General features: G+C 48.3%; 1 protein-coding gene across 1 annotated transcript; it reads right to left on the bottom strand.

Annotated features, from left to right (window-relative positions):
• Positions 1–1,651: 1,651 nt before the first annotated feature.
• Positions 1,652–25,161, bottom strand: LOC119170479 (cytosolic non-specific dipeptidase-like). Its single transcript, XM_037421656.2, has 12 exons — positions 25,015–25,161; positions 24,162–24,285; positions 22,183–22,353; positions 20,453–20,608; positions 11,372–11,529; positions 10,571–10,645; positions 9,093–9,237; positions 6,404–6,503; positions 4,898–5,069; positions 4,347–4,432; positions 3,449–3,615; positions 1,652–2,739 (listed from the first exon to the last, which is right to left on the bottom strand). The coding sequence occupies exons 1-12, from the start codon at positions 25,056–25,058 to the stop codon at positions 2,692–2,694; spliced, it is 1,446 nt and encodes a 481-aa protein (XP_037277553.2). The 5' UTR covers positions 25,059–25,161; the 3' UTR covers positions 1,652–2,691.
• Between the last annotated feature and the right edge of the window lie 2,170 nt (positions 25,162–27,331).

Raw genomic sequence — 27,331 nt, 5'->3', positions numbered from 1 at the left:
TGGCGAAATCTGTGTGTGAGAGCAGTGATCGTAAGCTAACAGGTTGCGAAGGCAACCAGCCCATAGTGGGTCAGCTCCCACACAGCACTAGTGAGGGACTCCACCCATTGGTCGTGGCCGCAGTCTTGGCACACCGCACCATGGCTTGTTGGGCCTCCTAGTTCTCTCGGGCCGGATTGGTGTTCCCGGGTAAACGGAAGGACATTGATTCCCAGAGGATGCAATTTTGGTTTGCTATGGCGTTTTTGGTTTGCTATGGCGTTTTTGTTCGCTATGGCGCATATGTTCAGGCGTTTTTTTCCCTTTAAAATGGGCACCAGAATAACCCCTTTCTATATAGTTCGGAGAAGTCAACACACGTTGTCGCTCAGTAATGGACTGTGTGTAACGTTACCTCTGCAAGATATTATGCGCCTGTTTTTAAAGTGAATTAGTCGACAGACTGCAGAATTTTAAAAAATCGAGGCGACGCGCGCCTGGATGAATATCCCCCAAAAAAGTTTTTTCTTGTGAATTTCAGCTTTACGGGGACCCTGCAGTCTTTTTTCAAGTAACCAAGTAATGGATTGAGATTATCGCCTTGTGAATTCACCACCACAAAAACTTTCTGAATAAATTCAGTACGAGCGGAGTGACAATTATTTTTCGCACGCTGCAATGGCATTCTCTCTCCTTTCGTCCCGACGAAAGCACTGGAAGCTAAGCAGAAAAGAATGGCACGGCCAAAGGAATTGCGTCGCGTGCGCCTCATAACCTTGAGCACTTTTTTCTCCGATTGCGCGGCTTTTCAGTGCGAAGGCTCGCGCACCCGTGGACAAGCCGTGGCGTTTCGTGGCGGTCCCTATAGCGACCGAACGCGCCATGCTCATCTCAGCCAATGGCTGATACAATGGCTGTGACAAGCAATTTTTGACCTTTTTCAAGCATTTTTATAGAGAAGAGAAAGCAATTTTCCGCCGACTTTGAGAACTTTGAGTGTATTCCAGGCCACGTGCCACGTTATATTTGACTCGCGTGTTCTCAGGAGCTTCGACTAGCGATCGGCTGAGTTTTCTGACCATGCTCGAAAAGTGTTGCAGGGCCCCTTTAACCTGAGATGTGCGAAGAAACCTTGCTAATTCAGATAATCCGACATACATTTTAGGTTACAATACAGTCGCGTAAGACAGTGCGCTTGTATTTACTGTTGCTCGTTTCATAAGCATCAGTGAAGATCGTTGATGGGCGCGATGGTCGACTATGCAGTCAGGGCCACATGGTAGCATGAATTGAAAAAAAAAAAAAACACTAGGCCGGCGCAGAACGAGCAGTATAGTCACAGCAAAAGCTGGATGAGCGACCTTTGAGAGCCCTTTGTAAACATCATCGTGTAACCGCTACAAGCACACTTGTAGAGCAGACTACGAGTGCACTTGCTCACAAATACTTACCTACAACGCCACAAATAGTTTCTTTGTAGTATTGAGGCATCAACCATGCAATCCCCATAGAGAAGCGTGGTGTCCGCTAAACACTTGCAAGAAAAAATATCTGCAATCGTTTTATGCGGTGGCTGACTACGATGAAGAATTTATTCCGAGCGCTATTGTAATAAGTTGTACCATTCGACGACCTACTCATTACACAGTTCGCATTATAAGACGCCTGGCTGTTCCTTTGATGTTATGAAGCACTTTATTACACACGAGATTCCTTTCCCAACATGAAGCCTGTTTAGGGTGCGTTTACAGTGCGACAAAGAATAAAAAAAAACTGGCGTTGCTCAGTGTTAGAATACTGGGCAAGCGCGCAGGAGACCCAGGTTCAAATCTCGTTGTGTTATTGGTGTTTTCATTTACTTTGTTTTGTTTTGTTTTCTCCTTTCGCACGATAATGGTTGCGGACATCGGCGGCGGCAGACAACTACGGCACCTTGTTGTGATCTCGTAACAGCTTTCGCAGTAAAATCTGAAAAGAGGAGTAGGAAGCTCCGACAGTTTTATTCCTATACACCATATTCTCACCAACAAACATTATAACGTTCACTCTTTATGGCAGATAAAACAGTGTTTTCTAAAAGCTCGCCACCTAGATGAGCGGTAGTTTATCATATTCCTTTTTGAGGCTCTACTTCTGAAACTGAAGGAAAAAATTCGACATAATAGCCGTTTAGCTTACACGTCGCGTCAGTATAATATTGTGATCAAGTACAGAAGACAATTTTTCATTTGCATTCGGATGTTGAAGAGCGCAGAAAGCATGTAATTTTCTTTTTTTTTTGCATACCAGAACCACAATTGCAGCGCTGCAGTGCGTTCTATAGTGGCAATAAATTTGTCATTAAATCCATAAATGTCAAAGCTATAGTGTTTCCCTAATTGCGAGATAAATAATAAAATTAACATTCTCGCCATTCAAGAAGGATGCTTAGCCACACAAAGAGTGCCCATTCAGTGGATGTCGAAGAATGCGTGTTATGTACACACAAAGGAGGAAAAAAAATGCCCAGTGCAAATGAAACCTTCCTTCAGTCTCCGCTGAAGACCCTTTCCTGGAAAGATGGCGTCACCACTGTACTTAATCCAACGAGTTAATTTCCAGAGTGGCTGCTCAAATTATGTTTTTATACCCCCGGAGAGAGTACGTGGTAAGTGCACCGCACTGCCTGCTTGGGTCCCTGATGATTGTCCATTCATGCGTCCGGCCATCTCATTACTTCAGCTTGGACAGCTCGTACATGTACGCAGCGAACAGCTTCGCCTGGAAAAATAAAGGAGAATGTGGAGAAAGTCCGATCGTCGTTTTTATGAAGCACATAAACAAAAAGTAGGTTGCATCCGATTGTTGTGCTCAGCTCAATACCCCAGACTATAGAGTCAGCGTTTCAGGCGCCTGTGGCTATGTTTCTCGATGTGTACTTCGTATAAGAAAGCGTGCCGGTGGATGCCTCTTTTACCCGAAGATAACAAATGTTCAACAAATATTTAAAGTCACACGCACACTTACGTACTCACCACACGAACGTCTCATTTAGAAAGACCTTCGAAAGTTTAACAATCGGTAGATCAAGCGCATTAAGTCAGGTTAGGCGGTTAGGTTAGACTAAGGTTAGGTTAGGCAAGGTTACGGTATGGGTCAGGTTATGTAGGGTTAGGCTGGGTTAGATTAGCCCGAGTGAACAGGTTCATCACAAGGTGCTGCAGGGCAAGGGTCTTCCCTTTAATCTAATCAGTTTACTGTTTACTCCTGTGGTGTTTGTCATGCTGAAATAAACAAGAAAGAACGGTACCTGGCCACTTCTCAATGCCAATGTGAAGAGTTTCATGCCACAGTATAGAACTATAAAGGACCTGAGAAGCCACACTTTATCCAGAAAGCAGGACTCGACGACTATTTCGCGAAAACCAGCCGTAAGCCACGCAGGTGTGGATATACGAAGACAAAAAGTAGCATGGTAGGCATGACGCACCCCAGCGACGAGATCGGCGACGCTGATGTGCTCGTTCTGCGAGTGGAACCCGCAGCCGGGTGGATTGATGGGCATCACGAGCACGTCACGACATACGTGCTCTTGTATCAGCTTCGCTGGGCCCACCGTGAAGCCACCGCGGGTCTTGTCGGGCACCAAACCATACGCTGCGTGGAAACGAAACAGAATAAAAGAATAATCCCGGCGAGGCATTGGACAAGTGTAACTCCTCTCGTCTCCTCACTGTAACCAATCAAAAGCGACAAATGCGTCCAGCATTACTAAAAAAAGGCGACGACTTGAGAACAGGCAACCTTCTCTAAAACATGTTTTGCGGCTTGTTGGTTCACCCTGAACGACAACGACTCAGCTAAGTAAGAACCGACTAGCTGATTAACGTATGTTGACAAATTACATTGCTTCCATAGTGGGCACCGATTTTTTTTTCTGCCCTTTCTTCTGTGGAACATTTATTCGTTGCACCGATTGCCTCTGGAGCCTGCTACACGCAGTACTTAACGTAATATATGAACAAGGCAAACCTTATAGGCACAAGCGATTCCTGAGCACCTATTTGAACTCTGAGAATTTCTGCAAAGACTTGCACGACTCCTTTTTCGCGCCCGGCCAATACGGATCTAAAGAAATTCTGTAAATTGATCTCGTGCTCTTCAAGCCAATACAGGCCAGGCTTAACCGTACGTGACTCTCTTCAGTCACGTCACAGCGTAAAGTGGGAATTACAGAAGTATAGTAAAAAATTCATAATTTTCTATGATATCATGCTCTTTAGCCGAGTCGTTTCTGACGTCTACCGATTTCTCATGTTATTATCAATTCGCCCAATACTAAACGTCCATTAACCAAGTTTTTTACCGACTTCGCCTCTCCAACGTACCATCTTTCACGGCGGCCTCAGCTGCTTGAAAGTTCGGCCCGCTGGGATCAGTGAACCAGGATTCGACACAGTGCGACGTGATGACTCTGAAACATCGCGTTGCATTCGGCTTCTGTAAGGCGCTCGCTACTTGGCACTTCATACGAGCGCATTGAAATAATGACAACAAGTGGACAAGGATCTTTTACGTGGCCCAATCACCACTTTTCTGAATTAAGCGTTGCGGCTGTGCTGTACACTGAGGATTACGTAGCTTACGGATGGCACGCTGCCTCAATGCACATACTCTATAGACTGAAGTGACGAGTATATCCGCACGCATATAATGAATCAGATATCACTTTACAGGCTTTTTATGATATCGTACTACATGGCACTATAGGTACGCCCATGCACATAAAGAAATGACAAGCTCTTCTCTTGCCTGTATACGTCCCTTTCACATTCCTTCGCTCTGCTATGATGCATATTACATCACGTTCATAACACGTATAAGGCTCTCCGCGGAGACCGATAGTAAACGAATCCCGCTCGGTGCACTTGACACTCACTTGACTTGGTTCGGGCTTCCCCGCTTCCTGAACTGTTCCTGCAGATGTTTCTCGACGCACTCGCGCACTTTCTGCACCTTCTGATTCGGCACGGTGCGGATGGAGAACTTGCCCACCACACGGCCAGGAATGACGGCCTTGTCACCGGCCGACCAGTGGGCGCCCTCGACACCTGAACCAATCCACGCGTCATGTTTCCAACGCATTTGTTCTAGCGGCAGCTACGTCTAGGCCTCTCACATGCAAGATGTTTTGTTTGTTTCTTTTTTGGCACTGTATAACCGTAATAATAATAATAATAATAATAATAATAATAATAATAATAATAATAATAATAATAATAATAATGTCTATTTTCTATCAATAGTTTGAAGGACAACTGCCGGTAAAGGCTGCTCTCCAAAACAGGCAGCTTGACTAAAAAACACAGCCGCCCTTTAGCACGACAGCAGTGGCAAACAATCAGCAATGTGAAGGCAACAACAATAACAACACCAAATAGATAAGTAATTAACAAAATAAATAAATATTTAAAAAATCAAGTCCAAATTTCAAAAATAAAAATAGCAATTATGATGATACAGCAACTGCAAAGAAATCTTAAAAACTAAACTTTTGTATGTCGCGCAATTGAATCTGTGTACAGTGTAAGAAATCTATGCCAGCTTTCACATATTTGTTAGGTAACGTAGGAACAATGTAGGATAACTTATCTGTGGAGTAGTTTGTTCTTGAAGTTTATTTTCGATGTTTCTATATTTCGTATTTCAAATAAAGTAATACTTGGCTGCAGTTTTGAGAGGTCATACAAAAAATGTCGACTTTCTTTCATATTCGCTATGTTATACTGTCTATGATGTTACTATTCCTACTGGGGCATTCTATCACTTGTCACTGCTTTCCCCTGTGTACCCTGTCGACTAGTTACCATTATTGAACTTCCTCTCATTTTCAACAATTATTTCTACTTCTGTTTATATGGCACAGCAAGATGGATTTAATAATCGTATCCTGGCTTCGTCACCTAAAACCATTCAGTTAATATTGCGAAACATGGTCACATTGAACCTCCCTCAACCGAAAAAAAAAGAAAACATGTGAGGGAGTCTATATTTCTTATATGTTCAAATTACATTATTAGACGTGAACAGAAGAAGCCATTGTCGCAGTGAATGTCGAAAGAACCCACGTACATGTCAATGAAAAGCATCAAGACAAATCAACATCCACCCACAGCTTTGAAAAAACACAAAGGCGTCGGCATGTTCGCCAGATGGCTTTTTTCATCGTTCGCCGAAAGTATAGAAGAACAAAACACGTTCCGGGGCTACTGTTGGTGACACATCTTGACTTAATAATTGTAGCGCTACATTTGATGAGGACAAGAAGATAAGTGCATGACAGCGGCCGTCCTGTCATGTATGGGCTTCTCTTCTTATCCTCGTCAAATGTAGTGCTACAACTTTCAAGTAAGAATCTATAAAAGACCTTGGCTACGTTTCTCACCGTGGATGGAGAGCGTAGGATAGCGCCACCGACGCATCAGTAATTCCACCTTGTCGGTTGTCGCGAGCCTGGCAACGCCAAGCTCCTTTCGATACTCTTCCTGCGAAGGTTCCCCGTCAGGGCAATCGTACAAATTAAGATCGCTCCGAAAGTAATTCACGCCAGGTGCATTCTTTCCTCCTCGGCATTCCTGATATTTTGTTCGATTCATTCACTATTCTGACACAGTCACTGCCATCAGGTTATGCGCACCAAGGCTCTAGTTACGCTTAGAATTACTTCGGAGTAAATTCCGGCTTGCGCCCATGAATACAATTATTCATTTATCCCTCAGGGTCATTCATCATTTCTATCTATTATGCAGACGCAGATACATACCACCTTCATTGAGGTGAACGGCCTAAATGTCGTTGAACAGTTGAAACAATAAATAGATGATACTAGAGAACATCGTAGGCGAATATAATTATTTTTCCATTGAAACTTCAAAAACGTAAGTACAATTAAATTAAAGCACATGAACAAACAACCTGACACAGCTGGCAGTTGAATTAACACCATCAATATGTAAGCGAGGACTTACTGATCAGGTTAGCAAGGCGGGCACGTCCGTAACCTACGTGGAGTACTCGTGAATCTTAAAACTTGAAAGCGCGAAATCGACGAGGACAGGAAGGAACACTGAACGATAGGACCGGGCGCTATCTTATCAGCGCCCTATACACTATCATTCTGTGTTCCTTCTTGTCCACTTCGATTTTCCGCTTCCAGGTTTTAGGATTATGGGCAAACTATAGCCCAGCTACGCATACTCTTAAACTGTATTCGTAAATATTTACTTTAAATATCCCGTAGCATTCATAGTATTGCCAGACACAGTTTGCTTCTTTGCATGGCTATATGCAACAAAATACGCGCAAAGAAAAAAGTCCCAGCCTTGCCGCAAAGTCGAAGCAATGAACGTGATAGCAATCAATTGGAAAGTCACGCGCAGAATGGCAAGCAGATCAAAACGTGCCCCGCGTTTCTCACGCACAAATGACGCACGAAACGTAGTCACAGATACAGATATACGCGAATAAGCGTCTCAATTCTTACCTCGCTGTGTCTGAAAAGTGCGCGCTTTTCGCAAACTGAGACTGCAATGATTGTAGTGATCTTTGTGCGCCCGGTAACTACAACAGAATAGTTCCATGTAAAACCCGACGCACGGTGTAAGATAGAAACACTTTGTGTTTGTATCTTACACCGTGGCCCCGCCACGGTGGTCTAGTGGCTAAGGTACTCGGCTGCTGACCCGCAGGTCGCGGGATCAAATCCCGGCTGTGGCGGCTGCATTTCCGATGGAGGCGGAAATGTTGTAGGCCCGTGTGCTCAGATTTGGGTGCATGTTAAAGAACCCCAGGTGGTCAAAATTTCCGGATCCCTCCACTACGGCGTCTCTCATAATCAAATAGTGGCTTTGGGACGTTAAACCCCACAAATCAATCAATCAATCTTACACTGTGGCCCAAGGCCAGCCTAGACGCATGATCCTCTTACCCGCGAGATAAGGGCGCGCGAAGGAGCGTCGCCCCCCTCCTCTAAGCGGGGCAAAGTACACGTGGGATTATAGCGCGCGCCGCCGCGCGATGTGGTGACGCTCGTTCGTTGCGCCGTCTTGCTGGTAATGCTGAAAACACGATATTTACCCCCCCCCCCCCCCCCAAGATGCCCGTCCGCATCGGTAAGTAGTAGATATAAAGAGCTTGCCGTTCGAAGGTTGGAGGATGTGCTCCTCGCTGGTGCAGTGGTTCACGGTTCGCACTCACTATTGGGAGGACCCAAGTTGGATTCCGCGCGCTGGAGTCTATTTCGGGAGTTTTTTCTTTCTTGCATGCATTTTCATATATATATATATATATATATATATATATATATATATATATATATATATATATATATATATATATATATATATATATATATATATATATATAAGGGAATGAAGTGTATACCTAAGGGCTCGTTTTTCCGTGTTTTAACACAATATTAATAAGATCTAACAGACAGTAATGCCAAGGAATGTACAAGGGAAGTTATTAGAACCAATGGAATGTAAATAAGAAGAAAAAAAAGTGGATGAAAAAATAACCAGCCGTGAGCAGGAATCGAACCTACGACCTTCGAATAACGCGTTCGATGCTCTAACCACTGAGCTACCACAGCGGCCTTCCCTCCATCCACTTTTTTGGGTTTATATGTGAATTTAGAAGTAGTAGTGACAGTATATATATATATATATATATATATATATATATATATATATATATATATATATATATATATATATATATATATATATACGGTGGGTGACGGCGGCAAACTCCAGCTGAGAGTGTCTATATCGCAATAAAAAATGCATGTTAATCAAATGTTCTCATTCTTATCACTGTAACAACAAAATCCTACCAGATCAGTAAAGGGTGCTTTGCTCACACGGGCAAAACTTAGTTTAGGCCTGCATGCAAGTTGTTATTTTTCTTTTCTGGTTGCATTCAATTAAAATTTGGATAGTTCTGAGCATGCGTTTAGCAGACGCTGTTTTCACGCTTCGCACTCTTGTACACCCCCCCCCCCCCCCTCTCTACGTCGCTTGGCGAGAAAAACTGGAAACACTATGGTGACTCGCTTATCAGTGCATACTTACGACGTCGAACTCGACGCCCTCGTACACCTTGCGCTCCTCGTGCGTCAAGGGCAGCACTTCGTCGTAGATGCCCGGCACCTTGATTCGCCCCTCGGCGTCAGTGAGGCTGTTGAGCAGGTACATCAGGTCGGGCATCGCCTCGATGCTGCCGGATGAAGAAATACGGTTGGAAAGACATACGCTAAACAGTCGCCATAAGCACATAAGACTGTCCAGAACCACACACAAAAAAAGCTTACAGACAGACCAAAACTTTTGCTTCGAAGGTCCCCAAAAAGGATCTTTAAAAAGCGTTTTTATTCGTCTAGGAACTAAGCCCCTTACGCCCGCACTTCGCTGTCACCGTCGAAGCTCCCTGCGCCGGGCAAGCGTGCCGGGCAAGCGTACCGAGCAACACTCACACGGGAGCGCAAGCGCGAAGGCAGATGGGGGGGTAGTGGTTAGAAGATGAGAAAAGGCACCTAATTTCTGCAACCCTCCGGATATTAATAAAGTTCTTTGCCTGCCTGCCTGTCTGCAACCCGGTCGGGAGCACGGCGCAGTGCCTGCAGATGGCTCGCGCTGCGCTGCGCGCGCCGCACACTCACTCGCTCCCGCCTCCGAGCGCAGCCGACGCTCTCCCCGCCCGCTCTCCACCCTACCGCCTTCATGAAAACCAGCAGTGAGATCAGGCGCATAGTCTTTCGCGTCCCATTTCTAAGGAGCTTCGCTCGCCGATTGTATTTATACACGGAGCAACTGCTGGTTTTATAAAGCGTCGCTCCTCAACCCACGTTCAAAATTAACACTTTGACTCGCTTCACTGCCATCTCAACTTCAATGAGAATGCGTACAAGGACAAAAGTTAAGAGAGTTGCGAGTTGAGCTAGTTGGAAGAAGTCATTCATAATGAATTTGACCGCAAAACAAAAACAAGACAACGGTCAAAAGACGCAATAATTGGACAAAAGACAAACGCCACAAATAAAACCCAACTTTCTACCAAAGAGGACGTATCGCTCCTGGACGTGCGGTGTTAACTAGTCGCAATTCACATTTAGAAAACTACTTTTCAATAAACACTCACCACGCGTTCCAGTTTGTATGCTATATTTTTATGCACCTTGACTTATCAGTCGAGGAAGCCATACAGTACTGTATACGCTGACATAGAATCGGTAGAGCAGTCGTAAAGATATCTACTATATATAGCATCATATCGCAACGATAAGATTACCCTTTCTTGAAGTACACAACGAACACATGCGTACAAGAAAGCCAGCGCAGTATTGAGAAATAATCTGTCGTCATTAGAAGTCTCCTTTTCTATTAACTCGCGTAATTTAAAATCTTTGACATTTCTTTCATTCGAACAACAAACATACCAGCTTATCGCAGTAAACTATGCTACCATTTTTCTTCTATACTACATATGTTCAAATAGGTCATGCTCGCAAGTATATAACAACATTCAATTTAAAGATGAATCAACTTCTTACACAGTTCCACCGAAGATTCCAGAATGAAGGTCTGCGTCGGCGCAAGTCACTTCCACTTGGAAATGGCATATACCCCTGAGAGAATAAAAAAAAGCAGTCTCTTTATACACAATGCATTCAACAACTTTGTGTGACCAAGCGCACCACCATTTGTCTTTAGCATTCTTAATGTAATGGTAACTCCAGCGAAGTAACGTAGCTCTATAGAATCATATATTCCCGTAAGCGCAAGATATCGCGTTTTTTTTTGTTGTTGTTGCTGCTGATTAGTTGAGAAACCTAAGATGTGTGAAATGCCTCTCATTCGTTTTTTACATATGTTCGTTTTTATACATATACTAAAATGTGTTAGCTCATGTTTTCATTTCATTTACTACTTTTACTTCATTATTGATTAGGATAACAAACAGTTTGTTATTTACAAGTATATGGACAATAGCATGTCTCAGTAGGAAAGCACACCAGAGCGGTCATATGTATACAATATTCTGTTGTGAGCACTAGCACGCTCTAAAGCTACCTGGCAAACCGAGTCCGCAGTAATCCATGCATCTATCTATCTATCTATCTATCTATCTATCTATCTATCTATCTATCTATCTATCTATCTATCTATCTATCTATCTGTCTGTCTGTCTGTCTGTCTGTCTGTCTGTCTGTCTGTCTGTCTGTCTGTCTGTCTGTCTGTCTGTCTGTCTGTGTGTCTGTCTGTCCGTCCGTCCGTCTGTCCGTCCGTCTGTCTGTCTTTTATTCTTAGTTAAAGTGTAACACGTGTAAGGCCACCCTAGTGGCCTTTCTAACCTGAGCGCGTAGGTGAGGCAGGGCGACTTCGGCCGCAACCACACGCCATCCGCGATACAGACGTAGTCGATACCACCCAGAAGATCGCTTTTCTTGCTCGACTTGAGGTAAGCGGCAATGCCCTCCGAGTCGACCTCTTGCATGCTGTCGATCATCATCTGCACGTAACAACGACAAAGCCCACAGTGTAAGAGACACCACTCGAAGAAACACTTCTCCCTTTGTGATGAACTAATGCAGTGAAGCCAGTGTCTGCTGTTTTGGCTGTGTCTTATCCGTAAGTTATTTCGCCTGACAATGTAAAATGCTTCAGCCCATCCAAAGCGACCTTGAAGAAACACATTTTGTCTGTGTGTGAAGATTTGCTCGAAGAGATCCTGCAAGATGTATTCAAAGAGTTGTGAGGAAAAATGTGCAAAGGAATTTTTTTTTATCTTTAGTGAATTTCGCAACAATGTCGTCGTGGTTCGAGATGATGATGAAACAATTGGACCTAGTAACAAAATACGAAGGTAAATATACTACATCACAAGCAAAAAAAGAGAAGGGGGAAATTTTGGAAGGCCATAAAGCCCATAAAAATGTTTTGGTGGCAAAAACCTCCAAAAAAGTTTCAAGGGTGTTTTAAACCATCCTAAATACACCCCGATGGTAAAAGCCTTAGCGGCGATGGTCTAAAGACATAAACGTGAAGTCAGAATCCAACGAGTCGTTTGGTTCATCGCGTCTCCTTTTAACGCAGCACCGTTAAAGAGCCCGCGTCGTGGAAATTCTGGTGTCTGCGTCAGCGTCGTCGGCAGTGAGCGAAAAACCGCGATCGATGCAGATGAAGATGATGGGTCTGAGCCGGAATCTAACCGAAGCGCTCGCTCTCATGTTCTGCCACAGAACCACGCCAGTGCTGGAAGTCGTATAGCGGGAGAAAACTCTGCACATGCCTCAGGCAGTGCGAAGAGTGGCGTTTATGCATGGAATACTGCATGGAAGATAAGTTACACCAGGTAGGAACTGCCTAACGAGTAGCTGATTTAAAGGCGCAATCATTACGAAGCGCTAAGTCGTCATTAATCACCATCAGCAACAGTGTCAACAATGTGTGCAGCAGAGTATGCGCGCGTCGCCTTATAGGCGCCCGGCAATGCAGTTTACGAGACCTGAGGGTAGCGCCAGAACACACAGCCTAGCGGGTAGGTGCAGAGAAACCGAGTCTTCCAATGCGTAGCCTAGCGACTAGACGCAGCAAAATCGAGCTTGCACGTGCATATCATTTTCTTTAGTTTTGAGCAAGCGGTGATGGCTGAAGATGTAAGCGCCCAGGAAGCGTTCTTTGCAAACGTGCCAAAAAGGGCACTGACACTTCAGCGTGTCACTGTGTTCAGCGAGCGTTCCGTTTTCTTAGTATCCCTGGTGGTCGGTACCAGCAACGCTGAGGTGGCCCAAAGAGCTTCGTTGCGCCCTCTGGTTCACTGTCGGGTGCCTCTCTCTGTTGAATACTGAAGTACTGGGGTCATTGCAAGTGTACTTCACCGTGCATTCTAAATAGAAGAGTACAAAACATGTAGTCATGGGCATTCCTCTCCTCGCGGTGTGGTTGAGGTGTCCATCAGGAATTAATCGAAGCACACTATAGCAAAAGGTAAGACGATGCAAACGCGGCCCTATCACGCTTTGGCGTTCGACTATTAGTGGGGGGTCTCTCTCGAGCGTTCACAGAGAGCAGACGTGTTGCCCGGTGCTCCCGATTCTGCGAGAGACGCTACCGCGTCAGCCCGCGAGAGACGCGACCGCGTTCCGCGCAGTGCTCCTCGCGTTCCTGGACTCTCATACCCGTTCGAGTCTTGTCAAGGAGAGTAATCTTTACAGATTATGCCCTTGGATCCCTGCCACCGCTTTCGGTGACCTGAGCCCTGTGACAGCGTCCTCTGCTCCTGCGCGTCGCTGGGGCAGCTGTCATCCCGACTACCATGGCAGAGCAGTCCCCTCCATTCTCGGCTACGCCATTGGAACGCCCGTCGCGTTCCCTGGTTCCCACATCGTCACACAGACGCTCAGCGAGCGTCGCGTGCACCCGCGTGCTGTGGAACCTCATCTCCAGTGCCAAAGCGGTGCGGTTGCATCATGAACAGGCACAGAAACTGTGCAGAGTCGTCAGCGAGAAACCGACATCACTTCGCCTACCGGTGCTTGCTGCCGACGTCGAGACAACTGCAAGGGGCCTGACGTTCTCGGCGGCCTCCAGCCCTACCACTAGCACCACAGCATCTTCGACCGCTGTAGCGGCGCATCATACAGCCCAACTCGAAGATGCCGGGTCAATTCTGTGCGTGAACGTCACCGTCCCGCAGAACGTACCACTGCCGTTAGACGAGGAACCTGATATTGCAGACATGGATACTACGTCAACGCGTAAGCGCTCGCGTCCTAGCGAGTCGGGCAGCGACGATGAGGGTGGCTCGCGGAAGATGCACGCAGTAGCGCCTGAACGTGCCACAGTTGCGTGTCTTACCCCAACGTCAAATGATGCGGTTGCCCACGAAGACGCCGTCACACACGCAACTGACGAAATCAGTCAGTCTGAGTTTCAGACCGTCCTCTCCAAGTCTAAGAAGCGCCGACAGCGAGCCTCGACATCTCAAGGACCCGCTGCCCACACTGGTCCTCGTCCCGCCACTGAATCGACGGCTATGCTTGCCCACGTTGCTCCAGGGACTTCTAATGCGCCCACTGCGACTCAGACCGCTCCTGCAGGGGTACGCGCCACTGAACACACCACGCCGGCTTCTGCTTCATCGTCGCTAGACTCGGGCACTATTCTTTTTCGACCAGCAAACGCCAGCGCCTCCTTTCACCGCACCTCTCGTCTTGCCATTGCGCAAGCTCTCTCTGCGCTGCCCGGAGTCAAGGAGGTGAGAGTAAACACGAAAAAGAACATCGTGGCAGCAGACGCATCTACACCAGAATGGATGAATCGCCTACTAGCAACATCGGAGCTCGCAGGAATACCCGTGACTGCCCGCCTCCCTGCTGACCGTTCACAAAGCAGTGGCGTGGTGCAAGGCGTCGATGGCGACTATACCGACGAAGCCCTCCTGGCCGCCGTGTCGTCCGATGTGCCGGTGATTGCAGCCAGGCGACAAGGGACATCACTAGTCTTGCGGTTCGCCTCTCCCGTGCCTCCCACCCGGGTCCGCCTTTTTCGCATGGTGTTCGAAGTGAGGCCATCCCGACCTCGCCCGCTTCAGTGCCGGCGGTGCGGACGCTACGGGCATATCGCCGTCACTTGCCGAGGACCAGAGCGGTGCCTGCGATGTGGTGGCCACCATGGGAAAGACGCCAACTGCACCAACAAATTAAGATGTCTGCACTGCGGCAGGCCACATTCAGCTGATTCCGCAGACTGTCAGCTCTGGCAAAGAGAGCGGCACCTGGCCACCATCAAGGCATCAGCTCCCACCTACCTGCCTCACCGCGAGGCTCAAGCAGTCTTGCGGGCAAGCCCTAGTGTAACTGATAGTCCTCAGCTGAAGCAGACCACGGGCAAGAGCTATGCTGCCGCAGTGGGATCACCATCCAAGATGACGGTCAGCTCGACCCATCCAGGCCAGACAGGCGTACAACAACGGGGCCCTTCGGCTGGTCTCAAGCACCCAGACTCTACCACGACTCGTCCACCCGCGAAGGTACCTTCCCAGCCTCGTGTGGACCAGGAAAATGCAAACCTGAGGCTCCTGTTAAGAGCAGTTGCGGACCTGCTGCCTCCTGAAAACCAGCTGCGCTCCATCTGCCTTCAGGCAGGTGGCGCGCACTCTCATAGCAGCCACCATGGCTGACACTCATCCGCATGCTGCAGAGAACCACCGCCGCCGCCGCCCGTGTGTGCTTCAATGGAACGCTCACTCGTTGCGGCGGCGGCATGCAGACCTCTCCTCACATCTCCTGCAGAGCGAGTATGATGTGCTTGCTTTGCAGGAAGTGTACGTAGCAGCGACCGACTTGCGACTTCCCGGATACATCGGTTACCAAAGTATCACGTCGTGTACTCTAGACACGTGCCAGGACGCGCCGTGCATAGCGAGTGCACATCCCCAGGGTCGACCACGTTGTGCAGTGTACGTGCGACGAGAACTACCACATGTGCACATAAACGTGGCTGATGTCACTGGAGGGGCTCTTGAGTGTTGTGCCGTGACGGTGCGGCTTCGCGGTGTGGACACGACAGTGGCCTCTGTGTATGTGCGACCTGGACAGCGGTGGGACGCCTCCATGCTGTTACAGCTCACGGCTAAATTCGGAAGAGACTACCTCATATGTGGGGACATGAATGCTCATCACACCATGTGGGGGAGTAGCACCTGCTCCTCTCGAGGAAGGGATCTGGTGGACGTTATCCATCAACTGGGCCTACAAGTTTTGAACACCGGATCCTTCACTTTCGTCCGCAGAACAGCACGACCGTCATGCTCCGCCATTGACGTCACCTTGGCCAGTGAAGGGGACCGGTACGATTGGGCAGTGGAGCCTGACTCCTGGGGTTCAGACCACCTGCCGATCGTCATCTCACCTGTGGGCGGAAAGATCCCAAGGAGGAGGCTGTGTAGTACGATCGATTGGCGGGCTTTTCGAAGGCAGCTTCGAGACGTCCCAGAGGATCAGGATTTCCTGAATCTGGTAGCAGTGGCAGCGCAGGCGGCAACTATCCAGACCAGGGTGCCAGAGCACCACCCTGTGCCAGACCTCCATCACTTGAACTTACGGGCTGCGAGGCGCAGGGCTGAGAGAAGGTACCTAAAATCCCATGACCCAGCTCAACGTACACTCTTCAATCGTGTGGATGCGGTATGTCGGCGACATGCCAACCGTCGCAGGCGGCAAAGCTGGCAAGGCATCTGCCTCTCCCTGAGTCAGGCAAGAGGTGGCGCAAAAGCATGGCGACTTCTACGATCCCTCGTCACTGGACCAATGGTGCGGCAACCCGTCATTGCGGTGGCCATCTACTTAGGCATTAGTGAAAAAGAACTGGCAGAGCGACTGGCCGATCGCTTCACAGAACTCCCACCTGCCAATCCTTCAGCCCTCATCGCCACGCCTGCTCCCAAGCCACCGCAAGGTCATCACCCTGCCTGGACGGCCAGCCAGATCGCATCTCTGTGTCAGGACCCTATTTTCGAACACGAACTGAACGTTGCTCTAGCCAGAACCAAGCGCCGCAGTTCCCCTGGTGCCGACGGCATCACATACCAGATGCTGCGCAACCTGGATATGGCCTCACGACGACACCTGTTGAGGACTTTTAATGAAATATGGCAGAGCGGCAACCTACCTGAAGCCTGGCTGACCGCTGTTGTGGTGCCGATCCGGAAACCTCGCCGCCCTTGTGCCGCCATTACGTCCTACAGACCCGTTTCTCTCACCTCTGCTGCCTGCAAGCTCATGGAAGCCATAGCACTGGCACGCCTAAATTGGATTGCGGGGGCAAAGGATTTCCTACCAGAACAGCAGACGGGCTTCCGACGCCACCGATGCACAGCAGACTCGATCGCGGACGTCGTCTCTACCTTGGAGGAGGCCAAGCGCAACGGCGAAGTGGCCCTCCTCGTCCTGCTGGATGTACAGAGCGCTTTTGACAGCTTGCCTCACATAGCGATAGAGAGTGCTTTGGACACACTCGGCATCGTGAGCTGCCTACGTACCTTTATCAGTGCCTTTCTGGCAAAACGCACCCTCCGGGTTAGAGTACGACGCGCGCTCAGCGATCCACGGCCAGTGACAGCAGGCGTTCCACAAGGTTCCGTCCTGAGCCCCTTTCTGTTCAACCTGGTGCTAGCGGGGCTGCCGACCGCGATGCCCGCAGACAAGCGTTACCCCACGCAGTGCTCCTTGTACGCAGACGATGTGGCACTGTGGGTTAAGGGGCCTAGGCAAAACTTCACGGCCATAAGGCGTTCCCTGCAGCGCTCCTTGGATGCCGTCGTCTCTTTCTTCAAGGCAATCGGACTGAACGTCTCGCCCACGAAGACGGAGGCACTGCTGGTTCACCCCAGAGCCACTGCGCGGAGGGCCGTCCGAAGGCTTGTGCTAGGTGACCGACCTATCCCGTGGAGCGATGCAGTGACGTACCTGGGGCTAAGGATCGACCACCGCCTTACCTGGATACCAGCCGTTAAGCTCGCCGTCCTCAAGGCCACCAGGGTCGAGACTGCCGTAAGCAAACTGCTCAGCAGGGGCCAAGGGTGCACCTCACGGCTGGCTCTAAGACTCTACGAAGGGGCTGCAACGACAGCGCAAACTTATGCACTGCCCTTGGTGCAGCTAGCGCCACACCGCAAGGAGCAACTGGAGCGGCAACATCGCATGGCAATTCGGCGCTTCATGGGACTTCCCCGTCAGTCACCCATAGCTGCAACCCTGGCGGAGGCCCAGACCTGGCCTCTGTCACTCTTGATGCTACGACAGGCGCTGCATCACGTGGATCGCCTTCACAGGGCCCTCGGGGGCGCTGCCCTCCTTCGGAGACTGCGGAGCCGACCAGCGTCACGGATGGCACAGATCTGCGCTCTCTATGAAGAGCTGGTCCCCGATCCCCCCAGTCCAATCCAACCCCCTCCACCACACCAGCAGCCTCTGGACGTACAATTAACTCTGGACAACCTCAGAAAAAGGCGCACACCGGCATGCGAGCTCCATCAGGCAGCCGTGGCGAAACTTCATGAAAGACTTAAGGGGCAGCTCCTGGTATTCACGGACGGGTCCGTTCGGGACAGCCCCCATTCGGCCGCGGCTGCCTGCGTCATACCATCGACTGGGACAACCATCCGCTGCCGACTTCCCTTTCACGCCAGCTCCACTGCAGCTGAATTGGCCGGCCTTCACTTGGCAGCCGACCACCTTGCTGCCACGTTACCCCAGTTGCCTGTGGCGATTCTGTGCGACTCCCGACCAGCCCTACAAGCGCTGCTCCAACCAGACCAAGCAGGCATAACTGTGGCGTTGCTGCACGCAAAACTGACCGCCATCAAAGAGAGTGGTGTGCGCCTGTCCCTCCACTGGCTTCCCTCGCACGTTGGAATAGCTGGCAACGAGGAGGCTGACGCCGCCGCTAAGGCAGCACACCACTGCGACACGCCAGTCACTAAGGCGGTAACCCAGTCGGATTACTCACGGCAGCGACTGCGGAAGCTCTTACCAACGGCCCACCCTGACACACGGGTGGCAAGCGGCAAACCTCCACCATCCCTTCCGGAGACCGGCCTGGACAGATGCGAGCGGCGGTTGTTGCTTCGCCTGCGTACTGGCAGCGTCTGGCCTGCGGCACGCATGTATTCCGCGGGTCGCTCTTCATCGCCAGCGTGCCGAAGGTGCGGTGATGACGAAACGCTGCAGCATATTGTTTGCTCCTGCCCTGACCTGGCCACTGAGCGTTGCGCACTGGTAAGCCGCTATCGTCTGCTTGGACTACCTGCCGAAACAATGGAAGACATACTTTTTCCCGCGCGCTCGAAGACGAAAGCCCTTCGAGCCTTCCTCGAGTTCTGTGCTTGCGCGGACCTCGCCGCCTTATAGACGGACTCTTTTCACTCGCACTACTGACTGTACTGACAAGACGTTCTCTTGCCATGACATTCACTTTTTCTTTCCTTCCTCTCTTCTTCCTATCATCTTTACTTCCCCTTCCCCGATCCCTAAAGGCGCTGAGCCGTGCCCCCGCGACGGGAGGCAGAAAATAGCGTCCTTTTTGTCTCTTCCTCTTTCATTAATCTCTCTCTCTCTCTCTCTCTCTCTATTAGTGGCGAAGCTCCAACGTCCACTACGTTTTGGGGCTTGTCGAGCCCATTTCGGCGTTGCGTACGTTTTCGGCCTGCCGCACAATTCCTGCTCGGCGTCTTCCACAGCGTGCCCCCTCCGCATTGTAGTGTCGACAGACATATGTAGGCCGAGTCGCGCGAAGGCCGCTTTCTATATATTTTTTACAGCAGAACTGTCGAGGTTTGCCTACAGGCACGAAGACAAAGAGAGCAAGCATAGCCATGTAGAACCCTTTCACTGTTTGGAAACACATCCCCTTGATGACATCCCGTTATGTCCACCGATGTGCCTTAATAGCATCGGTGGGCAAGAAGAGATTCAGAAAACAGCCTGCTGATTTCCTATACACTTTCTTTCTCTTATTTGACAAAATATATTCAAATAAATGCTCTTTCGAGCTACATTAGAATTATAAGAGATTCCCTTGAACTTTACGCACGTTTCTTTTATCTAAAATACTACAGAGACATTTCTTATCCTTAAAAGGAACATGAAAGCGTGCTTTCAGTTTCAACGTTAAGAGCTGGTAAATGAGGTGACCAGAAGTTTTCTGGGGTACAGCGCTTGCAATCTTGAAACCGCCTATAGACCCATTCCATGTCTGTAAGCACAGGTAGGCCGATGTCGACATTATGAGTAAAATTATAGCACCGTCCGCGGGTAACTTCCGCCATATGCACTGAGGGCTGTGATGTGCGCCAACAAAACGACGTTGTGAGACGCCATAAGCATTGTGAAAGACATAAGCGCTGAGGGCTGCGATGTGCGCCAACAAACAAAACTAAGTGGATGTACTGTTTATGCACTGCATTAGTATTGGGTGATGTGCAAAAGCAAGTAATAAAAAAAAAGTTGTGAGACGCGACTCACATTCAACCGCGACGCAGTTCGTCGGCATACCGTTTTTTTTTTCTCGTTGCTTCACTGATAACACTGCATGCACCATTGAAAACCCAGCAGAAACTGCGGTAGGCAGAGCGTCTTTTGCCTACCAAATCAGCGCCACCACATTTTCGTGACGTAAGTCCGGTGGAATTTGTCTATACATGATGTGGTAAAGGGACAGGTGAGAGGGTACAAGCCAGCCAAGCCAGCTTCGAGCGACATGGTGCAAGCTGTGCTAATATTTTTCAAGGCGAAGGCCTTACTATCTCTATACGCTTCAATGTCACGCTTCGAGGTGCTCGCAAGATGCCCTTCCATTTCTTCTTTGCAGCGGCGCAGAACGGGGCAAGCGCGGTGGTGACGCGCCAGGTAGACGCGTGCACTGAGACCCACCCTGACATTGAGGGGCGGCCTTCCCGCCGTCTGCAGGTAGGCGCACAGAGCCCAGATGCAGGCGGTCAGCGGACCCTTGTTGTGGGCGGTGCCGCGACCGTACAGGCGGCCGTCTTTCTCCACGGGCTGGAAAGGCTCCGTATCCCATCCGTCGTCCTGGGAAAGGTCAACGCAACAATATCCGCAAAAACGGCCTCACAGCATAACACATCGCTTCCGGACATCAGCATACGCAGCTTCCCACATCATTAAAGGGCCCCTGAATTACTCGGAGATCAAAGACGAGAGAGTGGTTTCTTTCTCCCGTTCGCTATATCTTTCCCACAAGCCACAGCCTAAACATTTTTTCATCAAACACGTGAACAATATCTTTGTCGATCATGTCAGATTTTTTAAACTTTTTGGCTACTGCTGTTATTTCTGCTGCGCCGTCAAAAACGCGCAAAGTGAAGTGAAATCAGTTCACCGCGTGCGATAGCCGTGTGATACAAAGTAAATTGGGCGTGCGACCGTACGGCAAGGCCGGATAAGAGACGATTCGCAACCGATATCCCTCGTATATCGACCAATCGAGAGCTATTTTCATGACGTCACGTGAACAGACTGGCACTGCTGCACCGAAGAGACGGAAAGCCAGGAAAGGACGATGTGATTCTTTGTATTTTGAGCAGTTTTTGAGTGGCCCTTTATTTATATATGATATTGCACGAATGTCAACCGAACGCTGTGTGCAGCGCCTTACAACAGTAATGACTTGTGATAGCAGCGCCAGCACGCGTGGGTGCGTAGTATACATTCACGAAGCAATAAAGCATACGTTGGCACAGCGTTTTCTCGTCGGCGACAGCGGTGACTTTCATTATAACTGAGTAGAAAATTGGCGGGAAAAATGATACGTGACGAAAGACGGCAGTTATGAAGAACAACTACAGCTTATATTTTGCAGAGATCCAATGGAACATTCTGGTATAACTACAATGTCGCACTGTATACAAACCGCGTGGCTTCCTTCCAACAATATTTTGCAATGGCGTAACATGTGTGTGTATTTTTTTTTCTCTTCTAATGGGCGCACAAAGTTCCCGAAAAGCCGCATGCTTCTTGGTGCTATGCTGCGATATCACCAGAATGTTCCAGCGGATCAATGCAGTACATAACTATGCGCAATTTTCGGAGACCAGATTTTTTCGTCAGATGTGATTTATTCTACCTATTTCTCAGAACACCGTTTCTGTCGCCGAGAGGTAGCACCACGTACAGAATGTCCCCCAAAATCCTGGTGATGTCTTTGAAACATAGAGTTTCCTCAAATAAACTGTGGCGCTACCATCGTTCATCCACCATGAGAATGATGGGTAGTGCGCGAAATTAGTCTTCGTGCTTTGCACGCCTCGAATGCACTTGAGGCTTTGTTGTTGTGTTTTAGTTTTGTTTTCGAATTAAAGAACGGATCGTTGAGATCTCTGCGACCCGATTTCAATTGGTAAGCCTAAATTTTAAGGCTGTGAAGTGCAACTGCCAATCGTCGATTGCCGTTTCGGGACAAAGTAGCTGCAAGCATCGCGAAGCCAAAAGAACGAAGATTTAGACAACTTTGTGTACGACCCATCATTCCCACGCAGGCTGAAGCACCGTGCGTTGCAGCCCCCCACAGACACTGTCGCAAGTGTTCCCCCTACAGAGTGCACTTACAGGAAACTCTGTGCCTTGTAACACATCCTTCAGCTTACCTTGCGCGCAGGCTGCACGTCTAAGTGGCCGTAGACGCACAGCGTCTTCCGCTTCACGTCGTGGGTGGTGCTGGCCAGCAGCAGAGGTGGGTACGGTACCTTGCTGCCGTCCGAAAGCCTCTGGTCACCCAGCGGCTCCAAGGTGACGTGCACGCCGTGCTTCTTCAGCTTCTAAGGTGACGGGATGAGGCGAACGGAAAGAACAAAGCGTTGTTCGGAGCTACACGCTGAATTTGCCGTCGCTCAAACAAAACGAAGATGTGTCGCCAGAAAATGAGTGAATTCTTCTAATTTAAGGCCTCGTTTTTTTTTTAAGGACACAATTGCGCGTGTCATTTTAGGAATAATAATGAGCAAGACGAACCAAGTGGAATATTGTTAAGTAACAAGGATCTTAAATGTTATAGTTGTCGGGAACTGCTTGACACTTGCACTTGCGGAGCAGCGAGAATTTAGTCACTGCTCCGCTCTCCAGAGACAAGAGACTGCACTGCAAAAAACATTACCACAAATTTTTTATGCGCATTGCGAATAACTGAAGCGATCAACTACGTATCCCAACAAAGTGATCTTCATAATATTGTACTGACATATTACATATAAACATATCGTAATTGTGATAACGAACAATGAACAAGCTTTCGACGTTCTTCCGATGGAGGCGGAAATGTTGTAGGCCCGTGTGCTCAGATTTGGGTGCACGTTAAAGAACCCCAGGTGGTCGAAATTTCCGGAGCCCTCCACTACGGCGTCTCTCATAATCATATGGTGGTTTTGGGACGTTAAACCCCACATAATCAATCAAGTTTTCGACGTTCGAGCGGTTAATGACCGCCGTTGTTCGCGGAAATTCCGTGCGTCAAAGTGAATCAACATCCTATGCAAACCAACTGATGCCCCAAAGCCAAGAGTAACTTTTCAACGTATATGTCTCGCCAATGACGCGTTGCGAGTTTCTCTCTACTTCGCAAGTTCCTTCACTCGCCCCTTAATTGCGCTCGTTTCATGTTCCCGGTATAGCTCCCACGTTTCGCCGCGCTGGTCATGCAGTTTTCCGCCCTTGTGCACGTATCAAAATATTTCCTGGTTCATTTTTTTCCTACAGAGTAGCAAACGGCTGGAACGGCCTTTCACCCAACGCCGCCGCTATCACCTGCTCGTCAAGCTTCACGTATAACATAACTAATGTGACATTATGTTGATATTTCTACAACAAAAATGTTTGTACAACAACCCGCCGCTTATGTAATGCCCCCTCCAAGGTCCTTAAATAGTGCTCCGCCGCGGTGGTCTAGTGACTAACGTACTCGGCTGCTGACCCGCAAGTCGCGGGTTTGAATCCCGGCTGCAGCGGCTGCATTTTCGATGGAGGCGAGAATGCTGTAGGCCCGTGTGGTCAGATTTGGGTGCCTGTTAAAGAACGCCAAGTGGTCGAAATTTCCGGAGGCCTCCACTACGGCGTCTATCATAATCATATGGTAGCTTTGAAACGATAAACCCCACATATCGATCGATCAGGTCCTTAAAGAAATACACACGAAATTAAAGTTGTTTGCACTTATGGTTATTTAACTACGACACTAAGTTTGGGTCTAAAATGACTGTTAACTTAAATTATACCATGTATATTTGTTCTGACCCACGTGAAGTAATGTCAAAACTACGGGTCATGGCGGGAATAGGGCACATCAGATGACAAACTCTTCCTGTGTTTGCGTCTGATCCCCTTCTAACTTCCGCCAATCAAACTGAATGTGAAACAATTGCTTAGCCTTTTTTATCACTTTGACTCACTCGACCCACCTTCGTAAATGATAGCGTTTTCTGCGAGGCACGGAATCTCTTAAAACATAATCTCAGCGAGCAACCATGCACATGAGTTTGCGAACTGGATGCGTTACAGCGACATTAGATATGGTGTAAATGCGCAAGAAAGTTTTACGTGAACTGTTCAGATAAAAAATATTGTCGGCACAAACCTCTTGTGTCTGCTCTATGAGACGCATGATGTCCTGGCGGTGGCTCAGTTCTGCAGAGACCGTAGGGATGGCAACCAACTCCTTCAGCCAGGACAACATAACATCCTTGTCTTCTTCGATTATCCTGTGCAAATCATCGCATTAATAACCAAAGCAACGTGAGATAGTTATGTACTAAACATCTGCACAAATGTAGAAAAACGACGTTTTCTCTTCGTCTATCTCTATTCATTCATCGCACACACACGCAACACAACCAGCATACCATCAAAATACTTTGGGAAACAATTACACATCAACAAAAGGCAGTATACTTTGTCCTATTTTATTGATTGGGCTTGCTGTTCTTTCATCCGACAAGCTATACAACGTGCAAGCGGTGGTGAGCTTGAAAAAAATAAAAGAAAAATAGAAAAGACGCACGCCAAAGCTTTGTTCACCGTCGTCTGACTACGAATTCAAATGTACAGACAATGTCTATGTCGAAAAACACAGCCTTGTGAGTCGACTATTCGCGCAAGAATCACGAAAATCGTAAAATGTATGCTTCAAATGCGCAGCTCCGACTTGATACAGCAGATATATTTCATTCAGGTGCGGTGGTTTAGTGTCTGTGTACCTTATACTTGACACGATCGTAATCACCTTATTTGATAGACGCCCACAATATCATGGTTTCTTTCAAATATACGCACGTTAATGCTTTTCTTTCGGTAATTATTGCCGTAATTTTTGTAGTTCTTCACCCACTGCAATCATCTGGACGAGGACAGAAGCGTGCGAAAGTGTTCTACGAAACACATATTTGAATAAACTTTACCGTAGTTACAGTATAATATTCAGCGGGTCTCACCTGAACACCGAAGCCAGATCCTTGGATATGGCGCTTTCGTCCATCGCAACTTACCGCGTCGAGATCTACGGCGAGAAGTGAACGGGCAGGATGTTCAAAGCAAAAAAATGACGACTCCGATGCAGGCGTCTTGCCAATTTCTTCTTTTTCTTTTCATAACGCGCCTCTTGGCGCGTGCCCTTGGAGCTTCTTTTTTTTTTTTTAGTTATACATATCCGCCGTTTTCAGTGCGCCCTGAAACGTGGATCACCATCGACTGATTAACGGACTAATTAAAGGCTGATGTTTGAAGTATGTAAATTATTAGGGAGTTTTAGAATAACGTTTGCAGGCGCTGCGAGAACCATGTGAGTTTTAGAATAACGTTTGCCCCTCCTAGGGAACAATTTAGAGACTTCAGCTTCGCCGCAAACTCAAATGCACGGACACTACACATAGCCTCGACACCAGCGTTCGTGGAACGCATGAGGGCCGCAGACGCCACCCGCTATTTCGGATTTTCTGCGGGCTGGCCGCTAACCCGAACGGCGGCTCGCGTACGACGCATGCGCAGTGGCAGTGGCCGCACCGCAAGGGTTCGAGGTGCGCTATTCTAAATCTCCCTATTATAAGGTCGCGTATTGCAACGCACCGCTACGCCAGAGTTTTGAGCGTCCTCTATTTTATAGCAGTGCTGCAACTGTACATGACTTTCGGCGTCAGGGTTCTTTACAACAGAATCCACCATTATTCACATCATTACAAGAGAAACAATTTAGGCAATCCCGATGGCTTGGACCTGTGCCGTAACCCACCTGTATCGAGAAAAAAATGAAACAAGTGGAAGATGGCATGAGACCAGGGGCGTAGGCGAGGGGGAGAGATTAGGGGGTTTAACCCCCCGCCCAAAAAAAAAAATATGTGTCAATTTTACTTGCGTATGTACAACGCATACAAATGAACGTTCAAATATAAACAAAACGTTTGGTAGACACCCCCCCCCCCCCCCACGCACCTGCATGACAGAGTTACACTTCCTATGATGGCAACCTCCTCTGTTGTTAGTCTCTTAATTGGTGGGACTGGCATCAGAAAAGACTGGCATCATTTTAACTATACCCCCAATGCCTACATTGAGTGCTCAATCTCTGAAGTGCAAGCATGCGGATTGTCTACCACAAATGGTCACGGCTCTGCTTGTCGCAAGTTACATGATAAGTTCGTGATTTCAGCGTCGTCGGTCTTGCTGCCGCCTTCTGTCAGTAATTTTTAACATACGCCCAATGACACTAGTTTTCTGCAGGACACTGCAGCCCGGCACCGCAGTGACCCAGGACATCGGGGCAATATGTGAAAGGTGGGGACGACGATCAAGCCAATGTACTTCGACTAACCGCAATTGACGTCGTCGTTGGAGTGCCAGCTCAGTAAAGAAAGCCGAATGTTGAACTTCAAATGGCACGCCTGATAATTGCTTGTACTTTTTTTCTTATCGTATAGACATAGACCTGATTTGATTGATTGATATGTGGCGTTTAACGTCCCAAAACCACCATATGATTATGAGGGATGCCGTAGTGGAGGGCTCCGGAAATTTCGACCACCTGGGGTTCTTTAACGTGCACCCAAATCTGAGCACACGGGCCTACAACATTTCCGCCTCCATGGGAAATGCAGCCGCCGCAGCCGGGATTCGAACCCGCGACCTGCGGGTCAGCAGCCGAGTACCTTAGCCACTAGACCACCGCGGCGGGGCAGACATAGACCTGCCCATGAAATATGCAGTCAGTGGTGGATTTTCGTAGTTTCTCATCGAGCATCATGATTAATCTAATGAACTTCACTACGGGAGGAAGACTTCTGCAAGTGGGATTTTACCCATCTTCTGTGTGAGTTTATTTTATAGCTGCAACATCCACAACGTTCCTCGCAAGCTATCTAGAATACTTGTCGTTTGCCAACATTACTTCTATGCAGTTGTAAAACGGACCTTCTATGTGGTTACATAACTGCTGCTATGCTGCGTTGATAGTGGGGGAAAAAAGCATCAATCTGTTGTAAAGCACAGTAACAAAGTAAAAAAAAAGACAACGTTGGAAAGCAATTTAAAACAAGCGTGTTTTGCATAGGTGCGCTGAGAATTGAAGGTGATATTGCCGCACAGCTTTTTTTATCACTGTGCCAATGCACTCATAGCTATTTCTCTGCCACTATTTTTTTTTTCATTTATTTTTGGCCAGGGAGACTTTCTAGACTTGCTCAACGTAGAAAATTGCTTCTCCGTCAGTGTTTCGAACTTCCGCCATGGAAACTCTATCATCATTACGTACACTCAGAG

The sequence above is a fragment of the Rhipicephalus microplus genome, chromosome 2 (assembly GCF_043290135.1).
Source record: "Rhipicephalus microplus isolate Deutch F79 chromosome 2, USDA_Rmic, whole genome shotgun sequence".
Classification (NCBI taxonomy): domain Eukaryota; kingdom Metazoa; phylum Arthropoda; class Arachnida; order Ixodida; family Ixodidae; genus Rhipicephalus; species Rhipicephalus microplus.
This window is presented reverse-complemented; position numbering and strand designations above follow the sequence as displayed.

Coding starts and splice junctions, on each gene's coding strand:
- LOC119170479 (XM_037421656.2), bottom strand. CDS start 25,058: ATGGACGAAAGCGCCATATCCAAGGATCTGGCTTCGGTGTTCAG. Junction 10,646..11,371: donor TGCCTCACCTACGCGCTCAG/GTTAGAAAGGCC, acceptor TTATTCTCTCAG/GGGTATATGCCATTTCCAAG. Junction 2,740..3,448: donor TCGCCGATCTCGTCGCTGGG/GTGCGTCATGCC, acceptor TTATTTTTCCAG/GCGAAGCTGTTCGCTGCGTA.